Source organism: Cicer arietinum, chromosome 4 (assembly GCF_000331145.2).
Source record: "Cicer arietinum cultivar CDC Frontier isolate Library 1 chromosome 4, Cicar.CDCFrontier_v2.0, whole genome shotgun sequence".
Lineage (NCBI taxonomy): Eukaryota > Viridiplantae > Streptophyta > Magnoliopsida > Fabales > Fabaceae > Cicer > Cicer arietinum.
The window spans coordinates 27,972,929-27,997,451 of record NC_021163.2 but is presented as its reverse complement, the minus strand read 5'-3'; the positions used below and the strand labels follow the sequence as shown (position 1 = coordinate 27,997,451).

At 33.3% G+C, this 24,523-nt stretch overlaps 1 protein-coding gene across 1 annotated transcript; it reads left to right on the top strand.

Annotated features, from left to right (window-relative positions):
- Nucleotides 1-597: 597 nt before the first annotated feature.
- On the top strand, nt 598-24,523 carry LOC101509810 (rRNA biogenesis protein RRP5). The gene is made up of 40 exons (XM_004514095.4): nt 598-888; nt 1,004-1,215; nt 2,317-2,457; nt 2,590-2,760; nt 3,801-3,888; nt 4,002-4,120; nt 4,223-4,345; nt 4,830-4,901; nt 5,591-5,683; nt 6,631-6,744; nt 6,859-6,981; nt 9,047-9,232; nt 9,373-9,447; nt 10,469-10,605; nt 10,909-11,043; nt 11,289-11,434; nt 11,520-11,585; nt 13,086-13,192; nt 13,338-13,418; nt 13,525-13,599; nt 13,692-13,793; nt 14,441-14,609; nt 14,715-14,863; nt 15,419-15,502; nt 15,598-15,698; nt 16,557-16,701; nt 17,148-17,222; nt 17,489-17,639; nt 18,235-18,856; nt 19,165-19,225; nt 20,512-20,657; nt 20,733-20,916; nt 21,215-21,313; nt 21,753-22,099; nt 22,199-22,375; nt 23,034-23,130; nt 23,213-23,368; nt 23,447-23,677; nt 23,761-23,844; nt 23,947-24,523. Exons 1-40 carry the CDS (start codon nt 717-719, stop codon nt 24,052-24,054), a joined length of 5,724 nt encoding a protein of 1,907 aa, XP_004514152.1. The 5' UTR covers nt 598-716; the 3' UTR covers nt 24,055-24,523.

The following is a 24,523-nucleotide window of genomic DNA, read 5'->3' as shown; positions in this document are numbered from 1 at the left end:
GTGTTAGTTTTGTCGTTAGATTATTTTAGGCTTAATTGCAGTTTTGGTTCCTCTATTTTAGCTGAATCGCAAAAGTAATTCCCCCATTTTATTTTTCACCAGTTTTTGTCCCCAAACAGAATTCTGGTCCAAAATTTGATGAAGTTTAATTTTTTCAAGCCACACCGGACCATTTATAATCATTGATTTTAGGTACAATTGTTTCACCACGAGATCTTGAGATATGATGTGACTTAAATAAAATTTCATTAAGTTTTGGACCAAAATTCTATTTGGGAACCAAAACTGGAGATAAATAAAATGAAGAGACTACTAAAAAATGAAATTTTATCAAGCTTTGAACTAAAATTTAATTTGGGAACCAAAACTGAATATAAATAAAATGAAGAGACTACTTTTGTGATTCAGCTAAAATAGAGGACAAAAACTGCAATTAAGCCATTGTTTTATTAAAATAAAAAAGGACTTGTTAACGTATATAAGTAAAGTTTGGAGGTGCAAATAATAGTTTTATATATTCCAATCTGTATCATCAATGAGCTTGGAATCAATCTGGCCCATTATGTATGGACTAATTTGGTTCATAACGTCCTTCTTTATTCTCAACCTAAAACCCTTGTAAACCCTGCTCCTTCTTCAACCTGCCTCAACCGAAAGCAAACTAGCTTCATTCCTCTTACCAGAAAAACAGGTAAGAAGAACTAAGAAACAAACTCATGGCACCGCATTCAGAAAAGCCGCAGAAGAAGAATAAGAACAACGACAAGCCAAAAATCGCTAAAGCCTCTAAGAAAATATCCAAACCAAAAAAGGAACAAAACGACGCCGTCGTGAAGTCTAAATCACTTGCTCTGCAACTCGAAGACGAAGTTCCCGATTTTCCTCGAGGTTATCAATAATCCTTCAAACGTTTTGTTAATTTTATTTCAATCCTATTTTTTAATTTGAATTAGTTTAATTTCTGTGCCTAATTTTTTTAATTTGAATGTGGATTTTGGTTTAGGTGGAGAATTTTCTTTGAAGCGAAGTAGTAATGATCATGAGAAATTTGGGGATGAGGACCGGACGAAGAAAGTGTGGAAGACTAAAAAGAAAGGGAAGAATGTGGTTGGTAAGAGTGATAAGAGTGATGATTTTGAAAGTGAGTGGGGCTCGCTTTCTGGTGACGGTATTACCGGAAAATTGCCGCGGCGGGTCAACAGAATTACTCTCAAGGTAAACATATAGCGATTTTGTAAAATAGAGGATGAATGTTGATTGTTAATTAATTTTGTTTAATTTTGAATTTTACTCTATTGTTTAGTGGTTACCTTTTACATGGATTTTGTTTGGTGCAATGAAAGGTTTATTTAGATTTCATCTTTGTAATAAAGTTGAAATTTACTAAGTAAGTCCTAGTAAAGAACAAGACTTACGAGGACAATGAATTTAAATATTTATAGGATAAATGTAAAAGTAATTGTAAATTGTGAAGTACATTAAGGATTTAATTTATATACAACATCTGTCGGTCAATTATAACCATCTAATCATTAAAAATGTTTGACTTTAATTATAACTACTTTTAAAGTTATACATGCACGTAGTTGTGATTTATGGATAATATAAAACTCTTTACATTGAAAGTGTATGACAATTAATCTCGTACCTTAGTTAATGTATAAATAAAGTTTTCACTGTTTTTGCCGCGAATGTTTGGCAGTAAACATTTTAAATTGATTATCATTTCATAATTAGAAGATTGTGATGCCTGGACAAACTGTGTTGAGTGTATGATTTATTTTTTTCTTTAAATAGATAAATGTTTCAAAGTCAAAAGAAGATTAAAGGAGGAACTGTTAATTATATACACGTTAGAATGCTACAGCAACATGTTTATGATAGCTGGTTCTATGGTATATCAGAAGTTGTAAACATGTCTTATTATTTTTAAGTGATAAGATAGTAAATAAGATAAAACTTTATTTATACTAATTATTATAATAAAGAATTACAAAAATACACTGTAAATATACTGAATTATAATACTGTAATTCAAACATGGAATCACTATAAATCACAGCTGTGCATAGAACTAGGAATTTTTTATCATGGTTGAGTGCCAGGTTTTTATATTTTTGTCATGATAAATCAAATTAGCTGTTAAACACATCGTTTTATATTTTATCCCAGTTTTATTTACATGCCAGAATGTTCAAACCTAGCTTTATAATGTATTTCTGGTCATTTTAATTTTTTTATTTTGATTATTGACGTCATACCATGTGGTTCCTTGTCTGTGTGCGCTTAAACTTTTTACTCTTTCATGAATGCCAGAATATAGCTCCTGGAATGAAGCTGTGGGGAGTTGTTGGTGAAGTAAATAATAAAGACCTTGTTATTAGTTTACCAGGGGGTTTACGTGGTATTGTTAATGCTTCAGATGCATTGGATCCTATTTTCGGTAAAAAAACTGAGGTGTGCAATAAACATTTTTCGTTGAATTGCCTTTGTTAATGTCCCAACACAACTTTCCAATTGTTATTCATTTTCTGTTTTTATTTGTGCATGTTTTAGCTCACCTCTTTGTTTCTCTTTCTCTATCATCAGGTTGGAGAAAGTTTTCTTTCTGGTGCATTTTGTGTCGGGCAGCTAGTTTCATGCATTGTGCTTAGATTGGATGATGACAAGAAAGAGAAAGGAACCAGGAAAATTTGGCTTTCTTTGCGTCTTTCGTTGTTGCACAAGAACTTCAACTTAGACGTTATTCAGGAAGGCATGGTATGCCATTATTATATATATCAAACTATTTTAATTAACTTTTACTTTTATTTTTAAATCTAATGTAGGATTTAGTTTCCTCCAATGATATTAAGGTGTTGTCATAATGATTTACTTTTATGTGATAATAATTGACATGAAGGAGGGCCTCAAGTGTTTAATGTGATAAAAAGGTACAACTCAAGCTAAATGAATTTTTTTTTTTTTTATCATAAAACTATAAGACCTACAACGTTGTATGAGATAGTAAGAAGCCAATACAAGAATAAATGCTCTGTAGCAAAGATGAGAGTGTTGCGTTGGACGAGTAGAAATACTAGACGGGATAGGATTAGTAATGGTAATATTAGAGAGAGTTCTGAACTTGGGTGGTTTGGGCATCTGTGGAGGAGACTTGCACAATCTGTAGTATTGAGAGTAGATCAAATGAGCTGTACCACAATCACTAGAAGCAGAGGGGCAAGAAAAACTATAGAGAAACTATTAAGAAAGACTTAGAGGCCTATGTTTTTGCTATAAATATGATTTATGATAGATCATTATGGTGTTGTTTGATCTGTGTAGCCGCCTCCACCTTGCGGGATAAGAGACTTGGTTGTTGTCGTTAATTATGACATACTTAAGGGAAAAGGCTATTAAAATCTTTATTTTTAAAAATGTTCTTAATGACACTTGAGAAATCTATGCTGGTCTTCAGTTAATATGAAAATATATTTATAAGTGGTGGACACTCCTCACCTTACAAGCTTGTTTTGCATGGGTCGAGTTAGGGTCAACCAAAATTTTAAGAATATTTTATACATTCTATTATGCTATTTTGATTCATAATGATAATTGCGATGCATTTCATATATTATAATAAAAATGAAAATTGCAATGCATTTCATATTATAATAATGATTATTACAATGCATTTCATATTTTAATTTGAATTGCTCATGATCCATATGCCATTTTCAGAGGCCTTTGGGTGCCATGGCACTTATTGAGAGATTAAACTTATGATTTGCTTTACTATGTATATGTATATGTATATTCAGGTACTTGCAGCATATGTTAAAAGCATTGAAGATCATGGTTACATTCTTCATTTTGGTTTGCCTTCTTTCACAGGATTCTTACCTAAAGGTAGATCTACAGCTAAACATCTGTGAAATGTTGTGAATTCATGTTGGTTCATCTTGCCTTGCATGGACGCAGTTTATAGTTTTCTTTTTCTGTTATTGTTTAAATGCTTGCAGAAGGTTTGGCTGGAGAAGTTAGAATTGGGAAACATGTTCAGGGTTTGGTTAAGAGTATTGATAAAGTTCGTAAAGTGGTTTACATGAGTTCCGGCTCTGATACATTGTCCAAAAGTGTGGTACGATTTCCTTGTACTAATTATGTCGACTAATGGGTGTCTTTCTTTTTGGTTCTCATTTTCCATTTTGATTTGGTCATTTTCTTTGTGCATTTGATACAGACAAAGGATCTTAAGGGTATGTCAATTGATCTCTTAGTTCCAGGAATGATGGTTAATGCTCGTGTGAAGTCAATCCTTGAGAATGGTGTTATGTTATCCTTTCTCACATACTTCACTGGAACCGTAAGTGCACCCTGCAATTCTATTTTTAGGAATTCATAAAGGATAGTTATAGAAACTAAAGACTATATGGAAATAAGGATACCATGCTCCTTACAAGCCGAGGTAACCCTCTGCTATTGTGAAAAGAATTGTCCCACCCACCACAATCCTTATTCCTTACTCTAAGTTTTTCATTCTCGCTTTTCTCAACCTTTCTCTCATCTTCTGTCTTCACTAGTCAATTCTTGCACCATAACAAATTTCCGTCCTCATTCAACACGCAAGCTGTCCATGTTACAGCCTTATTCTCTTTCTCCCCAAACCATTTATTCCTCTCCATTTATTCACATGGGACTCAATGTTTCCTCTTAGCCCATTCCACTTCAGCCCATTTTTTTTCCAATTATACACCTGTTTTTGGGGTATATCAGATAGTTTGAAGAATTATTTCTTGTAGCAAACCTAATATGCTCACAAAACTAATTCTCGAGTCCTTTAATTGCAGGTTGATCTGTTTCATTTACAAAATACATATTCTGCAGCAAACTGGACGGATAAGTACGTTGAATCTCAGAAGGTACTTTTATTGTCACCTTTGAAAGCAACTTTTAAACCTTGCACCTCACTCAGCATTGGAAGTCATATCCCATTATCTATCATAGTTATTTGCCTGATGCACCTTAATAATTTTGTTGCAAAATCTTTCTGTACAATGTAGCAAGTTATTGATGCAAGGTTTTTCATGCTCTGCATCCTTTATTGGAGTCAACATGAATTATACCTTCGGCCTGTGTCATATGAATGAACCATTTCTATCATTGAATTAGTTCTTTATTAGTCTAACTGGCTTTTAAAAGGAAGAACCTGCAAGAACCAAAATGTTACTTGTTAATGATAATAAGTTAAGCCATAAACAATTTTCAATATATGAGTGCAAATTTAAATATATAGCTTAAGAACTAAAATGCTTTGTTTATTTTCATTAATTCAACAACTGTTGAATGTCACCTGTTTTATTTGGTTAGTTGGTTACTGATTTGTTTTAGTAATAAAAATCAGTAACTTGATAGAGTCAATGATCGGTCTAAGTTTTATAACATTTGTTAATTGTATTGTTTTTACATTTGTATTAATTTCTGCACCTTGACAGACCTTCAAACATTTTGAGATACTGTTCATGTCTTCTCAGTTGATGCCGTCGTTTGTGCTATTATGTGGGTTTTAAAGTTACATTTTTATTTTTTAATTTCCTTTTATTTTATCCAGATTATTGCTAGGATATTATTCATTGATCCATCGAGTAGAGCTGTTGGTTTGACGCTAAATCCACATCTTGTTCAGAACAGGGCCCCTCCTTCTGTAAGTATGATAGTCTTAAATTGTTACTGCTCTAAGTTTGGGATATTTCATCCCATGAAATAGATGATATCTACTTGTTCTCTTGTTCCCTGTAATAACCATCCAATGTGGCTAAATTTATGCATTTCCTGTTTAATAGTACTTCCAAAGTTAGATTATTATTGAATATGATTTGGAGTAACTCTGGTAAGCCAAAAAAGGAAAAACTATTATGGCCTAAAATTCTATTAACCAAAGGAAATTCTCTCCAATGCTTTTACTACAATTGATAGGGCTTCCAGGGCATATGATTCACACAAGTCTCTTCTACAACAATGTCATTTCCCTCAAACCAGTTTATGCAATACATAAATTTCTTGCACACAAGTACAAACATTAAGTCTAAAAGGATGATGATATTTCAGAGAAATGGTGTTCATTAAAAATATTTAGTCTTAAAGACTACAGTGATGCTGATTTTAACAATCATATGCATATAGGAGTTCCTACAATTTAGTTAGTTTACATTTTAACTAAATAATCCTATTGACCCTATGGTAATAGAAGTAGGATTAGGTGTGAAAACATTCCACTGGTGTTGTAATTGCCAGATTAAGTACTATGTGAATTTGTTAGCTTTAATTGCTCTGGTGTGAGCAGTGTTATAATTCTGCATTGGTAAGTTGCTTGGTTTGTTTGACATAGGCAATTCTTTTCTTTTTAAGTGTTCTCGCTCACTCTACTCAATAACTATTTGTTGGATTTGTTAAGGTTGTAGTTCGTTTATTTACTTCATCCGGAATGAAATACAAGCAAAAAAGTATTTGGAAAGTTTATCTGGTCTAAATTTTAGCCCAAATACATTAACTTTTCAAATACAATTTTTGCTTGTATTTTATTCCAGACTTCAGAGGAAGTAAGTTTATAATTATAACATGTGAGTCTGAGGAATCGACTTTGTTGTGCAGCATGTTAAAATTGGAGATATATATGACAACTCAAAAGTTGTCAGGGTGGATAAAGGATCGGGACTATTGCTTGAAGTTCCATCAATTCCAGAGTCAACTCCCGCTTTTGTCAGTGTATGTAGCTTCTGGATAACTTGAAATGTTACAGACCTTTTAAAATATGAAATTTGAATGGTTTATATTTCATTCACTGTTAAGCCTTATGATAACTGCGTTTGTCGTTGACAGATATCTGATATTGCTGAAGGAGAGATTAAAAAACTTGAGAAAAAGTACAAGGAGGGAAATCATGTCCGTGTTAGGATTCTTGGTTTAAGGCATTTGGAAGGACTTGCTACAGGAGTTTTGAAGGTTGTAATTTTACTTACATTTTATTTAATTTTCTAAAGATGATAATTGATGTGCATCTGTAATTGAATGATTTGAAGTATTGTTTATATATTATTATTACACTTTCATCACATACTTGCTATCATCTTAAATCTTAAGCACATCTTTTTGTTTGCAAAATTGGTTGGAGGTTAAATTAGGCAATATTGGGTTTGGTATTCAGCATCGTAATGCATTCTAGGAGGGTTGTTCTTGATTTATGATTTATGATTCATGGTTCTTTTGTTAGCCGACCACATTAGTATATATTCAACTCCCGATGGTTGATCTACGCTATCGAATGAGTCAGAACAACAGTTTTCTGTTGAATTTGAAATTGATTTTTCGAATTTCTATGCTGGGTCTTTGTACCCTCAGTCTAATTGCTGTAGGCTATGTACTCAGGTCATCACACAATTGTATTATTATTTCAAAACTGTATCAAACTTATATGAATCTGTTTTTGTTTGTTTATGGGCATTTGAACTTCTAATAGCTCGGTCTTATAAGGGATATAGGATTTCTCGCATTCAATAGTGCTTCATGTTTATGACTGTCTTGACGGCTGCTTAATTCTTTTTGATTGTCTTGAGCGCTTGGATGTAGATGCTTATTACACTAATCGCTTATGTAAATCTAAGTAGTTATAATTGTTAATTTTGAGGTCTCTGCATGTTCATTTAGTGCTCTGTAAGTTACTCATCATTTTCTTTAAAAGTTAGCTTTTTAATCGAACAAGCTGTTTACTTATAATCCCATATTTGATTGATGCAGCCTTTGCACTCGGTTTCTGCACTTATGTTCTGTTTGGTTTCTGTTTTCATTATTTGTTTTCATATCACATTTTCACTTGTAATTAGAAACCAGTATGTTGTTTCCATGTATAATAATTTTTTGTGATGATATAATGAGGTTTACTCTTGAATAATGTAGACTTAGTAGCTCTGTAGTCAATAGCTGCTGTAGTGTGGCCCCTAGGCTGCAATTGTAAGTGGAGGTCAAATAGCAAATAAATATAACCTTCTCTATGGTGAAGCTCTTTAAAATCCCAAACCTTCCGTGAACTTATAGCAGTTCTCTCTATTTTTTTTGGACTTTGATCATTTTACTGTAAAAAACAGATTTTTCCCCTCCTAATCTTGTGTGGCTTTCTGGCTTCCCTCACGGTTATCAAATCGTGAATCAGAGGACCTAATTTCCAAAATGTGAATCCAATCTTATTATGAATAGTGAGATACATTACTGATAAAAATATGCACTTATAAACTGACGTGTCATCTACTGAGCTCAAAATAATATAAGATTCAAGTCATAAATCAAAGGACAAAAGAAAAGTTCATGGCTATACAAAATTGACAACAAAAAGCGACTGGCTACACTAAGTTTGGGTAGTGATATATTAGAGAAAATTGAGTGAATCCTATTATGATGAATCCTGATTCACTATGTTAACATGAACAGGAAACTCATCTTGAGTCCCGGTTCATTATGAACATGAATTTCATCCCGAGATTCATAATAGTGAATCAGGATTCATCATGATGAAAGGGGACTCAAGATGATGAGATTCGTGTTCATAATGAACTAGGACTAGAGATTCATATCGATTGGATTTAGTCTTGTATCAAATCGAGACATGATTCGTATGTATTGCAAGATATTGATAACAAGGACAATAATCACTAGGTAGCAAAAGAGAATGAGGAACCAAGCTGATCATTTAGTGATTCCATTCAAGGAATCATTTGTGTTTATTTTAAATACTTAGACAAATAATGTTGGATGCTAACACTTATTTGCTTCATATTGGGTTTGAATGTTGGTAAGAATAAACTTTGGTTATTAGTTATAAATGTCTTCAATTGTGTATTCTTCTATTTTTGAGCTTTTATATGTGTATGATCACTGTTGTATAAATTTCTCTATTGTTTCCCACTACATCGACATAGCTGCTATACCACTACTTGCTTTGCTATGCTGTCTACCATGACTACATCACTTAGCAGGATGTTTATTTTGATTATCTTTATGTTTTCACATCTTACAGGCAAGTGCTTTAGAAGAGGCAGTGTTTACTCATTCTGATGTCAAACCCGGGATGGTGGTGAAGGCAAAAATTCTCTCAGTTGACAGCTTTGGTGCTATTGTACAAATTCCTGGTGGTGTGAAGGCACTTTGTCCTCTTCGACATATGTCTGAATTGGAAATTGCAAAGCCCGGGAAAAAATTCCAGGTTCTTTTGTAGCTACATATGCATTTTAGTACACTTTTATTTACTATAGACCATATAACTTTAGCTTGTTTTGTTGCAAGTCTGAGATGGGACAGGTGAGACACTTCATGAATTAATTCTTTGCCTGGATTTTGGAACAGGTTGGAGCAGAATTGGTGTTCCGTGTGCTTGGATTCAAGTCAAAAAGAGTGACCGTTACACACAAGAAAACCCTCGTATGTTGCTTCGCGTAAAACTCTTGTTTCCATTTTATTCAACCTTGAAGGTGCTTTAAATAGTTTCTTTTCTTTTTCTGTTTACTTATCCAGTACTCCCCTTTCTTTGGATAAAGAACTATATATAATACATTCGAAGAGGGAAAAAAGTTAATGGCTATGGGTAAAGCTATTCTTGTGAGTGAAAAAGCATAGAAAGAATGCGTAACCTAAAGAGCTCTCAAAATCCTTGGCAAATGTTCATCAAACAAACGCTTCAAAGGAACCACAAAAAAGATATCCACATCATTATATATACCTTACAGTTATTGTATAAAAAAATTGTATGAAATATTCCATAGCTAAAATAGCATTACGTTCCTGCCAGATATACTAATCCCAGCGAACAGCCACACCGTAAACTCTGTTTCTACATCTTCCAAGTAACTGAATACTTTTGACAAAATAAGTGAATCAAAATAGACTTATAATCTTTTATATGTTACTAGCCCCTCTTATTGAGCTGCACATTTTGGTTCTTTTATATGTTACTAGCCCCTCTTATTGAGCTGCACATTTTGGTTTTTTCCCGTATTCACGTTTCAATTTTGCTTTGGTCCCTTGTTATTTTGAAGTGGGTAGTTTTGGTATCTGACTTCAAGCGAGCTCTATAAAGTGATGATGTGGCACATAATACCACTTATCACTTGTAGTTGAATAACTACAATTTCCGTCTTTATTTCTTAATCTATTTTCCGTTGTAGTTGCAACTTCCCCAATTGGACTGGGGTATGTAGTAGAACAGGGGTCATATAACTCATTATATTGATATATTATCGTAAACTTTAAATCCTTTAGTTAATGAGTATGTAGAACAGTACATGTGTAGGGAGGTGTAGAATAATGACAAAAAATACTACTTTTCTCACAAATCTTTGGATGTGCTTTTCCTTTCATAGAAATTTTGGGAATATTCATTGATATTTTTCCCACTTATTAGTTCCGTATTAAATATTGAACCAGATATATGCTATTTTTACAGGTGAAATCCAAATTAGGGATTATTAGTTCATTTGCAGATGTAACTGATGGTTTGATAACTCATGGATGGATAACAAAGATTGAAGATCATGGGTGCTTTGTACGGTTTTACAATGGGGTCCAAGGGTTTGCTCCCAGGCAAGTCTTCAACATTGTTAATAGTTTTCTTCAACATTGTTAAAAAGTAGTTTTTTTCATCTCCAAGTTTTCTTCAACATTGTTAAAAAAATAGTTTTTTTCTCTTTCCTTTGTGTGTATTATGCCCCTTTTTTGTTATCTATTTGATGTCTTGAAAATTTATTAACTTTATAATGTAGTATATTGACTACATCAACTATTGATGTGAATATTATTGCTATTCTCAATTCATGTATGTTTCTACTTTCCATACTTACAAATCTTGCTAGAACTATCTTATTTATTGTTTTGATTTAAGAGCAGATCTGAACTTGGACTAGAGCCTGGTGCTGATCCAGGTGCAGTGTATAATGTTGGGCAAGTGGTCAAATGCCGGGTCATTAGTTCCATTCCCGCTTCAAGGAGGATCAACCTTAGTTTCATCATAAAGCCTACAAGGTTTACTCATTATTTACTTCTACTTTGCTTGTATCCTCCATCTGCAAATTGTTGCTAAGTTTTAGTGTATAATTCATTTATGAGAAGCTATCTGCCATGTTACGTTGAAGGCTGTAATTATAATATATACAAACAGGCACTGCCCTCTATTACATTTTTACAAATTAAGGCATTGTTATTTGTGACAATTAAATGACAGGGTTGTTAAAAATTAGGCTAATCCATTTTGATAAATTAAATGACAGGGTTTCTGAAGATGATGTGGTTACATTAGGTAGCATTGTTTCTGGAATTGTTGACAGAGTAACATCTAATGCTGTAGTTGTTTCTATCAATAGTAGTGGTTTCTCTAGGGGTACAATATCTATGGAGCACCTAGCAGATCATCATGGTAAAACTTCCCTTATGTTTGATTAAGTCTTTTCCTATGTTGGTTCCTCATAATGGCATTGCTAATTGTAGCTACTTACATGCAGGGCAAGCTACTTTCCTGAAGACTGTATTGAAACCTGGATTTAATTTTGATCAACTACTGGTTCTAGGTATATTGAAATATCTTCACCCTCTCATATCGTGCATGTATCTAAGCATCCCCACCCTAAAATTAAAAATCATAGATATATCTCTGTGTTTGCTTACATATCCTGATACTGTGTCACAACTTGTGTGTTAATGTTTTTATCCACATATATGTCAGCAAACAAACTATCTTGTTTAATTTCCCTTTTCCACACCAATTACTCAATAGCATTGCAGTGCCAATTCATCTTGCATTTTAACTCTTATGAAGTTATGATCCAATGCAATCAAGAATTCAGTACCTGGGCGATGCAGTTAAATAGGCGCAGATTTTTAATAGTTGTTTGTCTGGATGTCCTTTTCATTGACATTTTAAAACTTCATTTTTTTGCCTTATATTTTCGAACTGTGACCATTATCTACAATGTGAGTAGGGCCTCATACATATTGTACATGCAGTAATGTGAGTAGGGCCTCGAGAGGTGCTAGAGATGCTAAACTAACTAATTCAGTTACAGTTAGTTAGGGAGTAGTCAGCAGTCTGTTTGGACTTGGACTACTACAATTCTAGAAGTAGCCAAGGTTACTCTGATAGTCCATGCTATACCCCAACACAAAGCTTCTTGTTGTTATTGGTTATTTGTGATGTTTTGATCAAATTTGCTTGTGTCTTTAAGCAGTGAATTTTAATTATGGTTTAAATATATTTTTGGTCCCTGCAAATATATTAATTTTTGTGATGTAATTATTGTTTTGTTTTTTGTTCATGCAAACATATCACTTTTGCTTTTGGTGGTCCTTGTTGTTTTGTTTTAATCCCTGCAAAATTTGTTCTTATTGAAATTGGTCCCTGGAATGTGTGTAATATTATTCATTTTAGTGTTTATGTAGCTCATATTGGAGGGACTAAGAGTAAATGTTTTCCATATTACAACGATTCACACAAATTTTTTGCAAGAACTAAAATAAAACAATACACACTACAAGCAAAAAAGTGATATATTTGCGAGAACTATAAACTAAACAATATTTTAGAGGGACTAAAAGCAAAAAATGGTATATTTGCAAGATCAAAAAACTTATTTAAACCTTTAGGTCTTAATGGTGATTATGTCTTCAATTTTGAGTGTTTTTTGAGTTTTGAACATATCTGTGTATATTATTTACATTGAAACAGCTATTTTAGTATTTTTGGTGTTACATTCACTTAGGATTCAACTACTGGGATCAAAACTATTGATGTGCTTTTTGTACGACATTTGTACTTGACCTATAGTGTGAAGATAAAATGAGGCCCCAGTATTTTATGTCAAGACTTCAAATTATTCATATTTTTATATCTTCCATATAATCCTCTTTAATTTGAACCCGTTTTACTAAGAAACTGTATGTATTGTGTGTAACAGAAAGTTAAATAAAATCTTTTATTTGATTCTGTTTCCTTGCTAACAGCAGGGTATAGTTTCATTATTCTTTCACCTGTGTTATTTCCTTGCTAAAATGTTTCGTTTTATTAAATGTAGATTTTAGGGGGAACAATATCATTCTGTCTGCCAAAAGTTCGCTTATCAAATATGCTCAGCAGATTCCTGCAGATATTATTCAGATGCATCCTAACTCTGTTGTACATGTAAGTCATGACATGAAACATATAGGAACTGTTTCCAGTACTTTATTTTTAGAGCCACAAGTCTTTAATTTTTATTTTTTTTGGTTTCCTGTGATACTACTGTTGAGTTTTTCTTCTTTTGCTGTATGAATCGTGTGTTGAGCAGGGCTATATATGTAACATAATTGAGACAGGGTGCTTTGTTCGTTTCCTTGGTCAATTAACTGGTTTTTCTCCAAGAAATAAGGTATTTCATTTGTTGCAAATTATCCGTGGTCCACCCTTGCTCTCTTTATGTTATCTTGCTTCAGGTTAGGCATATTATAGTTTGTTAATATCATTCTCTTGTATAGGCTGCAGATGACCAGAAAACTAATATTTTGGAAGCCTATTACATTGGGCAATCAGTTCGCTGTAATGTATCCAATGTTAGTGTATTTCCAGGTTATAAATTTAAAAATTATGAAAGGTTACTTAATGTTGATAATAATTTGAACTTTATTTATTTTTTTTCTGACAGATTAGCTCTGAAACCGGCAGAGTAACAGTCTCTCTAAAGCAGACATCTTGTTCTTCCGCAGATGCATCATTTATTCAGGATTATTTTCTTATGGATGAGAAGGTACAAACAATTATCAAATATCTATATTAAAATTGATATCCTATTTTTATTGTTTACTTCAATTCTTTATGCCTTGAATATGCACGCACATGGAGTTATTTATCCTGGTAACGTTTGCAAATCATAATAAAGGCAGTCCACTAGGATGAGCATCATATGCCCCACGTAATCATGTTAGCACCTTGTTGGCTTGCTCATTTCCTGTCCATGCCCAATGTTTTGAAATTTGACGCCTTGATTACTGTTGTTCATGTAAATTTTCATATGGTCAATTTATTCTAACTAGAAATCATCTAGGTTCAAGTTAGATGAATGGGATAAAGTTATCATTTGGTTATATCTCCTACGTTTGTAGGATTTGTTTGAAGGTGGTGTATATATATCTTGCTCTCTTTGCGAAACTGTATCTATAAACTTTTTAAATGTAACATTTTTAATCATCTAACAAGCCCCATTGAATTTTGTTAAATTCTGGCAAATAGCTAATAGGTTTGTATGTTTTCAATGTAAAAGGACATTTATAATTTTTCGTTTTTTCTTTGTGTATATTCTGTAATTTATTACCCTCCTATTATCCTTTTATCAATTCTTATTTTATCATCTCCCTTTTCTGTCACTTCTGATCTTTTGTGCATCTTTGAATCTAGATTGCTAAGTTGCAATACACGAGCCCCAGTGCATCTGATTCAAAATGGGATGAAAATTTCAACATCGGCACAGTTGCCAAAGGAAGAGTTGAAGATGTTAAGGATGTGGGAATTGTTGTTTGCTTTGAGAAGTACAATGATGTTTTTGGTTTTATTACCAATTACCAGTGTAAGTTATCTCCTTCTCACTTGTTTTTTAATTATTAATACATATATGTTGGATTGATGCTTACTCCAGTGCAAGTACTAATTCTCGTTGTGATGTGACCCTTAGTAGGTGGAACTGTTGTGGAGAAAGGCTCTGTAGTGGAAGCTTTTGTTCTTGATGTTGCAAGGGCAGAACGACTTGTTGATTTAACTCTAAAACCAGAGTTCATTAATAGATCTGGAGAAAGGAGTTCCATAACTCATACCAAGAAAAAGGTTGAGCATTTGTTTCCTGAATGGCAAATAAAGCTGATTTTTTTTATACACATATTATATGCCATGGTTTTAAATTACTTCCTCCATTTAGTAACTGTTGACATTTTGGCCTTTAATATTTGTTTCAAAACTACTTATGTTTTTAGAATTTTAATGTTTATTTAATGTTCTTTTCCCCCTCAAATACCCCTCAAATATACCCTTCAGTAATGGTAGAAGTTAATAATATTCAATGCAATCGATGACAGATTTTAGGAGATTAAGTAAGGATTTATTAATTTTTTGTGCACTAGCTTAAACATTAGTCGTTAAGGAATGGAGGGAGTGCTACTTATCATTGGAAATTATCATATTGCTTTCTTTAATTCTTCTTTCTAAGAAACATTCAATTTTCACTCAAAGAACTTTTTTGATTATTTGATTATAATGTGATGATTAAGGATTTATTCCCGGCATTCCATATTTTTCTAAGAAGGATAGCCTTGCAAACGAGGCTTCCTCCATCTTTCATTCTTGACCTACTCTGACTAAATCATTATCAAATTTTGGTTCCAGAAACGTCAAAGGGAAGCTCTGAATGACTTGGTGTTGCATCAAACAGTAAATGCAGTAGTGGAAATTGTGAAAGAGAGCTACCTGGCAAGTGTTGATATTACTATTCAATTTATCTACCTGTTGTTAAAATTTAAACATATTGAACAATATTTTCACTGAGCTTTTTGTCTGTGATGCAGGTTGTATCTATTCCAGAGAATAATTACACAATAGGATATGCACCATCATCTGACTATAATACTCAAGGGTTTCCGCGGAAACAATTCGTAACTGGACAGAGGTGAACAAAAAATTAGTTTATTAAAAGTACCTGCTCTGCTTTTCACATTTATTTCATCTCATATCAGTATATCATCAAACCATTACTCAAATGGATTGGTCTAAGTTATGGTGGCAAAGAATACCAATGTCTATTGCCACTGTATATGGCTAGTAGCTCGTAGCAGCCAGACCTGTGCCACTACAGTTCTTCCGTTGTTATAGAATTGATATTATTGACTATTTGACTTATCATATTTCATAAACATGGAGTATTCTTTGAAATGATTTCAACTGGATTCACCCCCAACGAATTCTAGAATTGTTTAGTTATTTTTCTCCCTTTGTTTATCTTTCTCTTATTCCTGTCTTGATCTTTTACTAATATACATGCAGTAATTTTTTCTACTTGCTAGTTTTCTTTGCAATCATGCGCCCTGTTTTTAGAGTTCTGACACTTGGTTGGCGGTGCTTGATTTGCTTATTAGTAATCTGTTTTTATTTGTATGGAGGTCAAATTTTTATACCTTGATAAATATCTCAAATTATCGTTTTTGATGGCAAAAAGTGGCATACTTTTTCCTGTTCCCCGTTTCGTAAACAGCCTACGCTTCTGTTATTGTGTTACATAAGTTACTGAACATGATGTATATTCTCTTTAAAGTATTCCATTGTTGACAGATATTTCATTTTTTTTTGACTGAAAGATAATTCATATTACTGAATTATACCTTTTACTCCTTTTTCTTGTCTCTTTCTTTTTATAATGAAGTATTGTTATTTTGACAAAGATATTCGTTTTTGTGAGTGTATATATAATGGCTAGTTTTCTACAACTCACTGCTTTACATTGGGCTTACATATTGTTTTACTTGGTCAGTGTTGTTGCAACTGTTATGGCTCTTCCAAGCCCTGAAACATCAGGAAGGTTGCTTTTACTTCTTAATGAGGTCAATGGGACATCTAGTTCTAAAAGAACCAAGAAGAAGTCTAGCTATCAAGTGGGATCTCTGGTTGAGGCAGAGGTATGTGGGTTTATCTAATACATTTATATTATATATGTGTTAATATGTGAGTATCTAGTCATAAGAAGGTTTTCAGTGCATGAAACATGCAAGGCTATTTCAATTCCGTAATTTTTTTTATTGTTTTTTTTTCTATGATCGTGTGATCGTATAAACATGAAAGGAGTCCCACTGTTTGTTTTTCTTTAAGCTAATAAAATGTATCACGATTCATGATTGGAGAGGTTTTATGTTTTTTCTCCAATCTTATGGATATAATAGTTTTTATGGCTTCCCTTGGTGCTCTTACAATAGTTTCTTTAGGAGAACCTCTATCTGAAAGTTTTTATGTACTATTGTGTGTTTGTGCTTGGTTATGGATAATTATTTCTCCTGTTAATGTCTTTGCATTTCCACTTGTATAATTGACCCTGTTCCATGGATTTTCTTTTTATGCCTTTGTCCAGATTACTGAAATCAAAACTTTTGAATTGAAACTGAAGTTTGGATTTGGCTTACACGGCAGGGTTCACATAACAGAGGTAACTCTACTACGTTTTCTGGAGTAAATATTTAGATTAGCATTTGAAGTTGTAGATTTGATGTCTAAAATGAGCTGGCTTATGTTCTGATGTTTTTCGGTTTTGAGAGTGTAACATATATGCAATATTACTCTGAGTTGATATGCTTTTTCTTGAGCAGGAAATTGTGTCACATGACTGCAACCTTAATGATGCAGCAACCGTTACTTTTTTATCTTGTCTATTTTAGCATGTTCCTGAATAGTTTTGTACCTACTTATGGACAGGTACATGATGCAAATGTTATGGAAAATCCATTTTCTGGATACAAAATTGGGCAAACAGTGAAAGCAAGGATAGTTGCAAAGCCTAATGAGGCAGATAGCAAGAGAAATACCTCAGGGTGGGAGCTTTCAGTCAGACCTGAATTGATTACAGGTAGACGACTCTTTTAGATCAAGAAAGATTTGAATGATTGAAATACTTGGTAGTTTCTGCAATGACATGTGTAGAAATCCTTGTGAATGGCAGGGGTGGAAATAGGCTAGGCCAAGCTAGGCTTTGCTAAGCCCAAGCCTGACCTAATAAAATAAATTTAGGCGTAAGCCTACTTAGAATGACATTTTTGAGAATCTAACTTTATATGATATCCTATTTAAACTTTATTTTAATAAAAATAAGTTTAAATATCAAGTATTGATGTAGGCTAGTGAGTAAATTGAATAGCTTAACTCACTTTGGGAGCTAGTTTTACTCTTGAATATCCTAGTGATATGTTTTATCAAATATATGTACATTGAAATCCAGGGCAATTGTATTTTAATCCCCACCTGCCAACTGTCATTTGGGTTTAAAAATGTTTGATAAAAGAAACCATTTATTGAACTTCATTTTGGTATTTGTTTATGCTGTGCTAGTCTGTACTAGTTGTCTAGTTCTCCTCTGACTTAGCTTTTCAATAAAAATTATCAAAATCTTTTAATTTTATCATGACGTTATTACTTGTCCATTATGAAAATCAATGTGAATTCAGGTTCCAGTGACATAGGAGACAACATATCGGAGAAACTCGACTTTAAGACTGGACAACAGGTGGCTGGTTATGTATATAAAGTAGAAAGTGAATGGGTCTGGTTAGCAGTATCTCGAAATGTTAGAGCTCATCTACATATTTTTGATAGTTCTACTGAACCTAATGAGCTTAGGGATTTCCAAAACCGATATCATGTTGGAAAACCTATTTCTGGTCATGTTCTGAGTATCAATTTGGAAAAGAAGCTCTTGCGGTTGGTTCTACGCCCCTTTTCTGCTATTCCTGTCAGAACTATCGAGCCACAAATTAATGTTGTGAATAAGGATTTAACAGCATATATTCATAAAGGAGATATTTTAGGTGGAAGGATTAGTAAAAAACTTCTTGGTGTTGGTGGATTGCTTGTACAAATTGGTCCTTATACATTTGGAAAAGTACACTTTACTGAACTTACAGATAAATGGGTGCCTGATCCATTGTCTGGATATGATGAAGGGCAGTTTGTCAAATGTGTAGTTCTTGAAGTCAGCGACACTGTCAGGGGTACAGTTCATGTTGACTTGTCATTACGTTCTTCAAATGTTATACCTTTGCAGGGTTCAGCAGATGTTCACAGCAACGCGTAAGTACTGATATTTAGAGATAGATCTTTATACAAGTCATACCCTAGGCCTTTTTTACTAAATTATTATTGTAGTTTGTTTTCTTTGGCTGATTTGAAACATCAGTATTCGACCATTCATATTCTACCAACCAATCATGTCTTTTGGTTGGACCTTATAGCCTGTGCATAACATTGATGTGTGCAATTCTTTATTTAAATGATCTCGTTGAAGTTTTGGTTGTTAGATAAAAGGACGAAAGAAAAAAATATGAACATTGAACATGTTTGACAATAACTTGATATTGAGGTAATTATTTATTTTTTAGGCATGCTAAGGACAAACGTGTGGAGAAGATTGAGGATCTTCATCCTGATATGGTTGTAAAGGTACTTAGTTTATTTTTCTTCAGTTACCATTATTATTTCAGTTTTACATGAGATGCTTTAATGTGAGGTTTGTACATACTGTAATGTTTGATAGAGTTGAGTTGTTAATAAATTATAGCATTCATCATTCACACAGTAGATTATATCTTTAGAATCATCTGAATGATTATGAGTTTTGTGGGTAGGGGCAGAGCTGAAGTTTTGGTAGGGTATGTTGTTTAGATAAATAATGCAATCCCCTTTATATTTTCTAAATTTTGACAAGCTGACATACTTTTTCTAGATAGTTGATATAATGAACCCTGCAATCGCCCATACTTTTTCCATAATTTTAGTTTAGTCTTAAAAACAATACTGTGAAGATTCTGGAGATTTTCAAAAGTGGTGTGGAGGTCTGTTGAAAATATCCTGTGGTCTTTTCTGAGTACCTTTTTTGTGTAATACTTTATTCCATTCTTTTATAGACATTTAGTCCACTCTTTTTCTGAGGAATCTTTCTATATACGTAGTTACATATGTATATGCATTTATTCCACTCATTACAGTTTAAAATCTCGATAGTAGTATTTTAGTTACATATGTATATGCATTTATTCCACCCATTACAGTTTAAAATCTCGATAGTAGTATTTTCTCGGCAATTTTAAGGATGTCTAGGTAAAATAAATTGTGAATTCAACTTTTTTTAATTGACTAAATTTTTGGCTATTGTTAAGATCCGATACTAGACTTATAGCCAAATTATAAGATGTTATTAGAGCCTATTCTAGAACTTTTATTGGGGTAGCAGCATTTGCCACTTACATTTGTCCATTCTTTGGATGTGTAGTCCTCTGCGTGAATTTGGGTGTTAAAATCCTATGTTGACGAGAGATCAGGCCTAATTAGCCTTTATAAGAGTTGAGCAATCCTTACTTCTTGAGCTAGCTTTTGGATTGAGTTGATCACATTCCACAAATTTTATGAGTTTGCATTGGTTGTAATTATATTACCATTGACTCAAAGGTACTCAAAAGTCCTTGTTCCAAAACCAAAAATTATTATTTTTCCTATATGCTATGGAATAATAGCAAATGCTTCATAAGATGAGATTGGGATGTGAATGACTATATTGAACGTTTTACCTGTCATAAATTGTGATCCTTCTGTGATGAGTTGCGATACTATAAATTTATTGCTGAGCCTGCAATTCTTGAGTGATATCTTTTTTCATTTTTCATTTTTTATCCTTCTTAAACATGTGATTTGGTTTGGATTTATAGAAAAGTAAGTCTTCTTTTGTGTAGGGTTATGTTAAAGTTGTCTCACCAAAAGGATGCTTCGTTTTGCTCTCACGGAAGATTGAGGCCAGAGTTCTTCTGTCGAATCTATCTGATCAATATGTTACAGATCTTGAGAAAGAATTTCCTGTTGGAAAACTTGTAATTGGCAGGTAATAATCAACCTATTATTTTTCTTTGTTTTTAATGAGGTAATTGAAAATATGTACTAAGGCAGGAAATATCAGGGTTGTGTCTGTGGAGCCTCTTTCAAACCGTGTTGAAGTTACTTTGAAGACATCAACAGTTTCTAGTACATCAAAATCTGAGATCTCTGATATGGGTAAATTTCAAGTTGGAGATGTGATATCGGGCAGGATAAAGCGGGTCGAGTCATTTGGTTTATTCGTTGCAATTGACAACACAAACACAGTAAGTTACACCCTTTGAAGCCGTAGGCTTGTAATAAAAAGTGTTATGTACAAATTAAATTAAAATGAGGTGTATATTTTTTTGTGCTTTTAAATTTTAACTTTCTAAGTTCATGCAGCATATATCATGAGTTCCTTTAATTTCATGGCTCTACCTATTTCTGCATTTGTATTTTGCTTAAATACTTGCAGAAGCTTTATTTATGTCAAATTGTGATTCTTGTAAATGTTCTCAAGAAAGTTATGGTGGTGAATTTGATTCTGCAAGCTTACTTGATTATGATATTTCAATTGCCTAGGTTGGATTGTGCCATATATCAGAGCTTTCTGATAATCATATTGAGAACATTGAAGCAAAGTACGGAGCTGGAGAGAAAGTAAATGCAATAATATTGAAGGTAATTGTAGTGCCAGGGGTTGGATATGTTGCTGCTTTCTTTATATGTTTTTACCAACAGAAAATTAGATGCTGCCTTTTGCTATCTAAGTGTGAATGATTGTGTGCCATATCTTGTATATGTAATTGCATTTGTAGAGACCCTAGTTAAAACTTGAATCTAGTAGAAATAGGTGCAAGTTCCGCGGATATCTTTGGAAAAGAATGAAAGTAGTTATAATTTGGCGTATTTTCAAGGTCCCTTTTAGACATTATAGTAATATGTTGAAATTCTGTTATCCTAAGGTTGTGTAAAGTAAAACTTATCTCTGTAATACATATACATCATTATATTTGAGTTCTTGATTATCCTACTACTTCAGATTGGCTTCTTGTTTAATCAGTGTGGATTATTGCATTAAATTACTAATTACTGACATTTTCCTTATATATATTATCAGGTAGATGAAGAAAGACATAGGATTTCTTTGGGAATGAAGAATTCATATTTGAGGGGAGAAACTGTGGTCCAAACACCTTTAGAGGAAGGATCCATTGAACCTATTGCAGATGGCATGAAGTCTACATCTTCTACAAATATGATTGTAGAATGCGAAACTGATCAATTCCCAATTCTTTCACAAGCAGAAGAAAGGGCCTACATTCCTCCGCTTGATGTTGCCCTTGATGACTTTGATCAATATGATGTAAATAACACAAATATTAATAGCAAAGAACTTAAAAATGAAGAAGGCGCTTTACTTGAAAAGCTGAAGAGGCGTGAAAAGAAAAAGGCAAAGGAGGAGAGGTTGATATGATTCTTGTATTAATTTTGCATTTGCTTTGCTGTACAATTCTATCCGTCTTTTTTATTTGTTTTAAATTTAGGACAATTATGCTTGTTCAGGGAGAAGCAAATAAGGGATGCTGAGGAAAGACTACTGGAGGAGGATGTACCAAGGACTGCTGATGAGTTTGAAAAGCTGGTTAGAAGCTCTCCTAATAGCAGTTTCAACTGGATAAAATACATGGATTTCATGATTTCTTTGGCCGATGTTGAGAAAGCCCGCTCAATCGCTGAAAGGTACAACTTAAAGAACTATGATTTTGAGTATGGATGTTTAAATCAAGCTTGACTTGTTGTTGGGGCTGATTTGAACATATCTAAATGCAATCCTCAGCTTTTATTTTTCTTGTATGGAGAATGTGACTTAATTAGAGTAAAGTTGTACAAAGGGTAGGAGTTGATATTTTCCGGAACAGAAAATGATACCAACAGCACCATGTCCTATGAGCTGGGGGCTAGAGAGGACTCAAACACAACCCCCGTTCTAAATAAAATCCTTGGCCAAAAAGAGGGTCTTAGCAATGCTGCCAATGCTTATGGTTTGGTCAATTTATGTTCCAATATTAAACCTTCACATCAGTTGGAAGTAGAGAACTGAATTATATAAGCATGCAATCTTGTAAACTGACATTGAAATGATAATGTTTGAGTTTAGAGGTTATTGTGCAATTAACTATTCATACATCCTACAAATGAGAAGGCAACTAATTGATTTTTTTCTCAACTTTTTATTTGGATAATTCATTTGTACAATGTACTCTGTCTACTTTTTAGACCAAAAAGGGGAAGCTTTTTTTCCCATTACATGACATTGTTTTGAACACTTAACTGCTCTCAAGACCTAAATCTTTGTGAATATCATATAACTCCTTATCATCCTCTGTTGAATTTGAAGGGCTTTGAGGACAATAAATATCCGAGAAGAGAATGAGAAGCTCAACATCTGGAAGGCCTACTTTAATTTGGAAAATAAGTATGGAAACCCTAGGGAGGTAATAAGAAAAAGAAATTTCAGCTTTTGCTTGCAACTTATTCTTGTTATGTTGCGTATACTTACTCTGAGTGTTTGTGTAGGAGGCCGTTATGAAAGTATTCCAGAGGGCTTTGCAGTACAACGATCCCAAAAAAGTTCATATAGCACTTTTGGGAATGTACGAGAGGACTGAGCAGCATAGTTTAGCCGATGAACTTCTGAATAAAATGACAAAGAAGTTCAAGCATTCATGCAAAGTATTAACTGAACTTGAAAATATAAATCCTACTTTTGTTGTCCTATGTATATTTTACTTACTTTATACTGTGTTTTAGGTATGGCTGAGGCGAGTTCAAAGTCTTTTGTTGCAAAAGCAAGATGCAGTTCAACCTGTTGTCAATCGCGCTTTGTTAAGCCTTCCTCGACGTAAGCATATTAAGTTCATATCTCAGACAGCAATTCTGGAATTCAAGACTGGGGTTCCAGATAGAGGGCGATCTTTGTTTGAAGGAATTCTACGTGAATACCCAAAGAGAACAGACCTGTGGAGTGTTTATCTTGATCAAGTATACCCTTCGCCACTGTAGTAACTTTTGTTTCCATTTTATATATATAATATATGATTGTACATTCTCGTGTACTTTGATAGGAGATTCATCTTAAAGATGAAGACTTAATTCGGGCACTTTTTGAAAGGGCAATTAGTCTGAGCCTGCCGCCTAAAAAAATGAAGGTGTGTGTCGATATATATATATATATATATATATATATATATTGGTGTTGTTATTTGTATCCTGTTAATACTTACTTGGGACTTTATTGTCTTGATATGCAGTTTTTATTTAAAAAGTATCTTGATTATGAGAAGTCACAAGGTGATGAAGACCGGATCGAAGCTGTGAAGCGGAAGGCGATGGAATATGTTGAGAGTACTATGGCTTGATTTATAACATCACTGTTCTAGTTCTGATATCCAATGACGGTTTATGTTTGTCAAGGCAAGATAACTAAACATAGGGAAACAGGACAACTCTTGGTTGAATGTCTTTGTACATTAACAATACATAATTGTGCTAATCGATTATCTGCAGCACAGAAAGGGTGCATGGATTTAAGCTTAAGGTAAGCAATGCATCAAATGTACACAGAAGGAGAACGACACCCCTTAGAATTTTGGGTGCTTTGTTAGAGGGTGAGACTAATGATTAGATTAAAAATATATATTACTGTATTATTATTCTGTCTTTTGCCCATTTTTGATTCTGTTGGGCTATTCTTTTTAGGCTGGACGCTAGATTTATAATTATAGTATAAACGATCATAAGTTATTTTATAGATTAGACAATGTTGTAATGTTAAGATTTTGTTTTATTACAACTAATTTTATGAATGAAACCATTATTTTCTTGCCT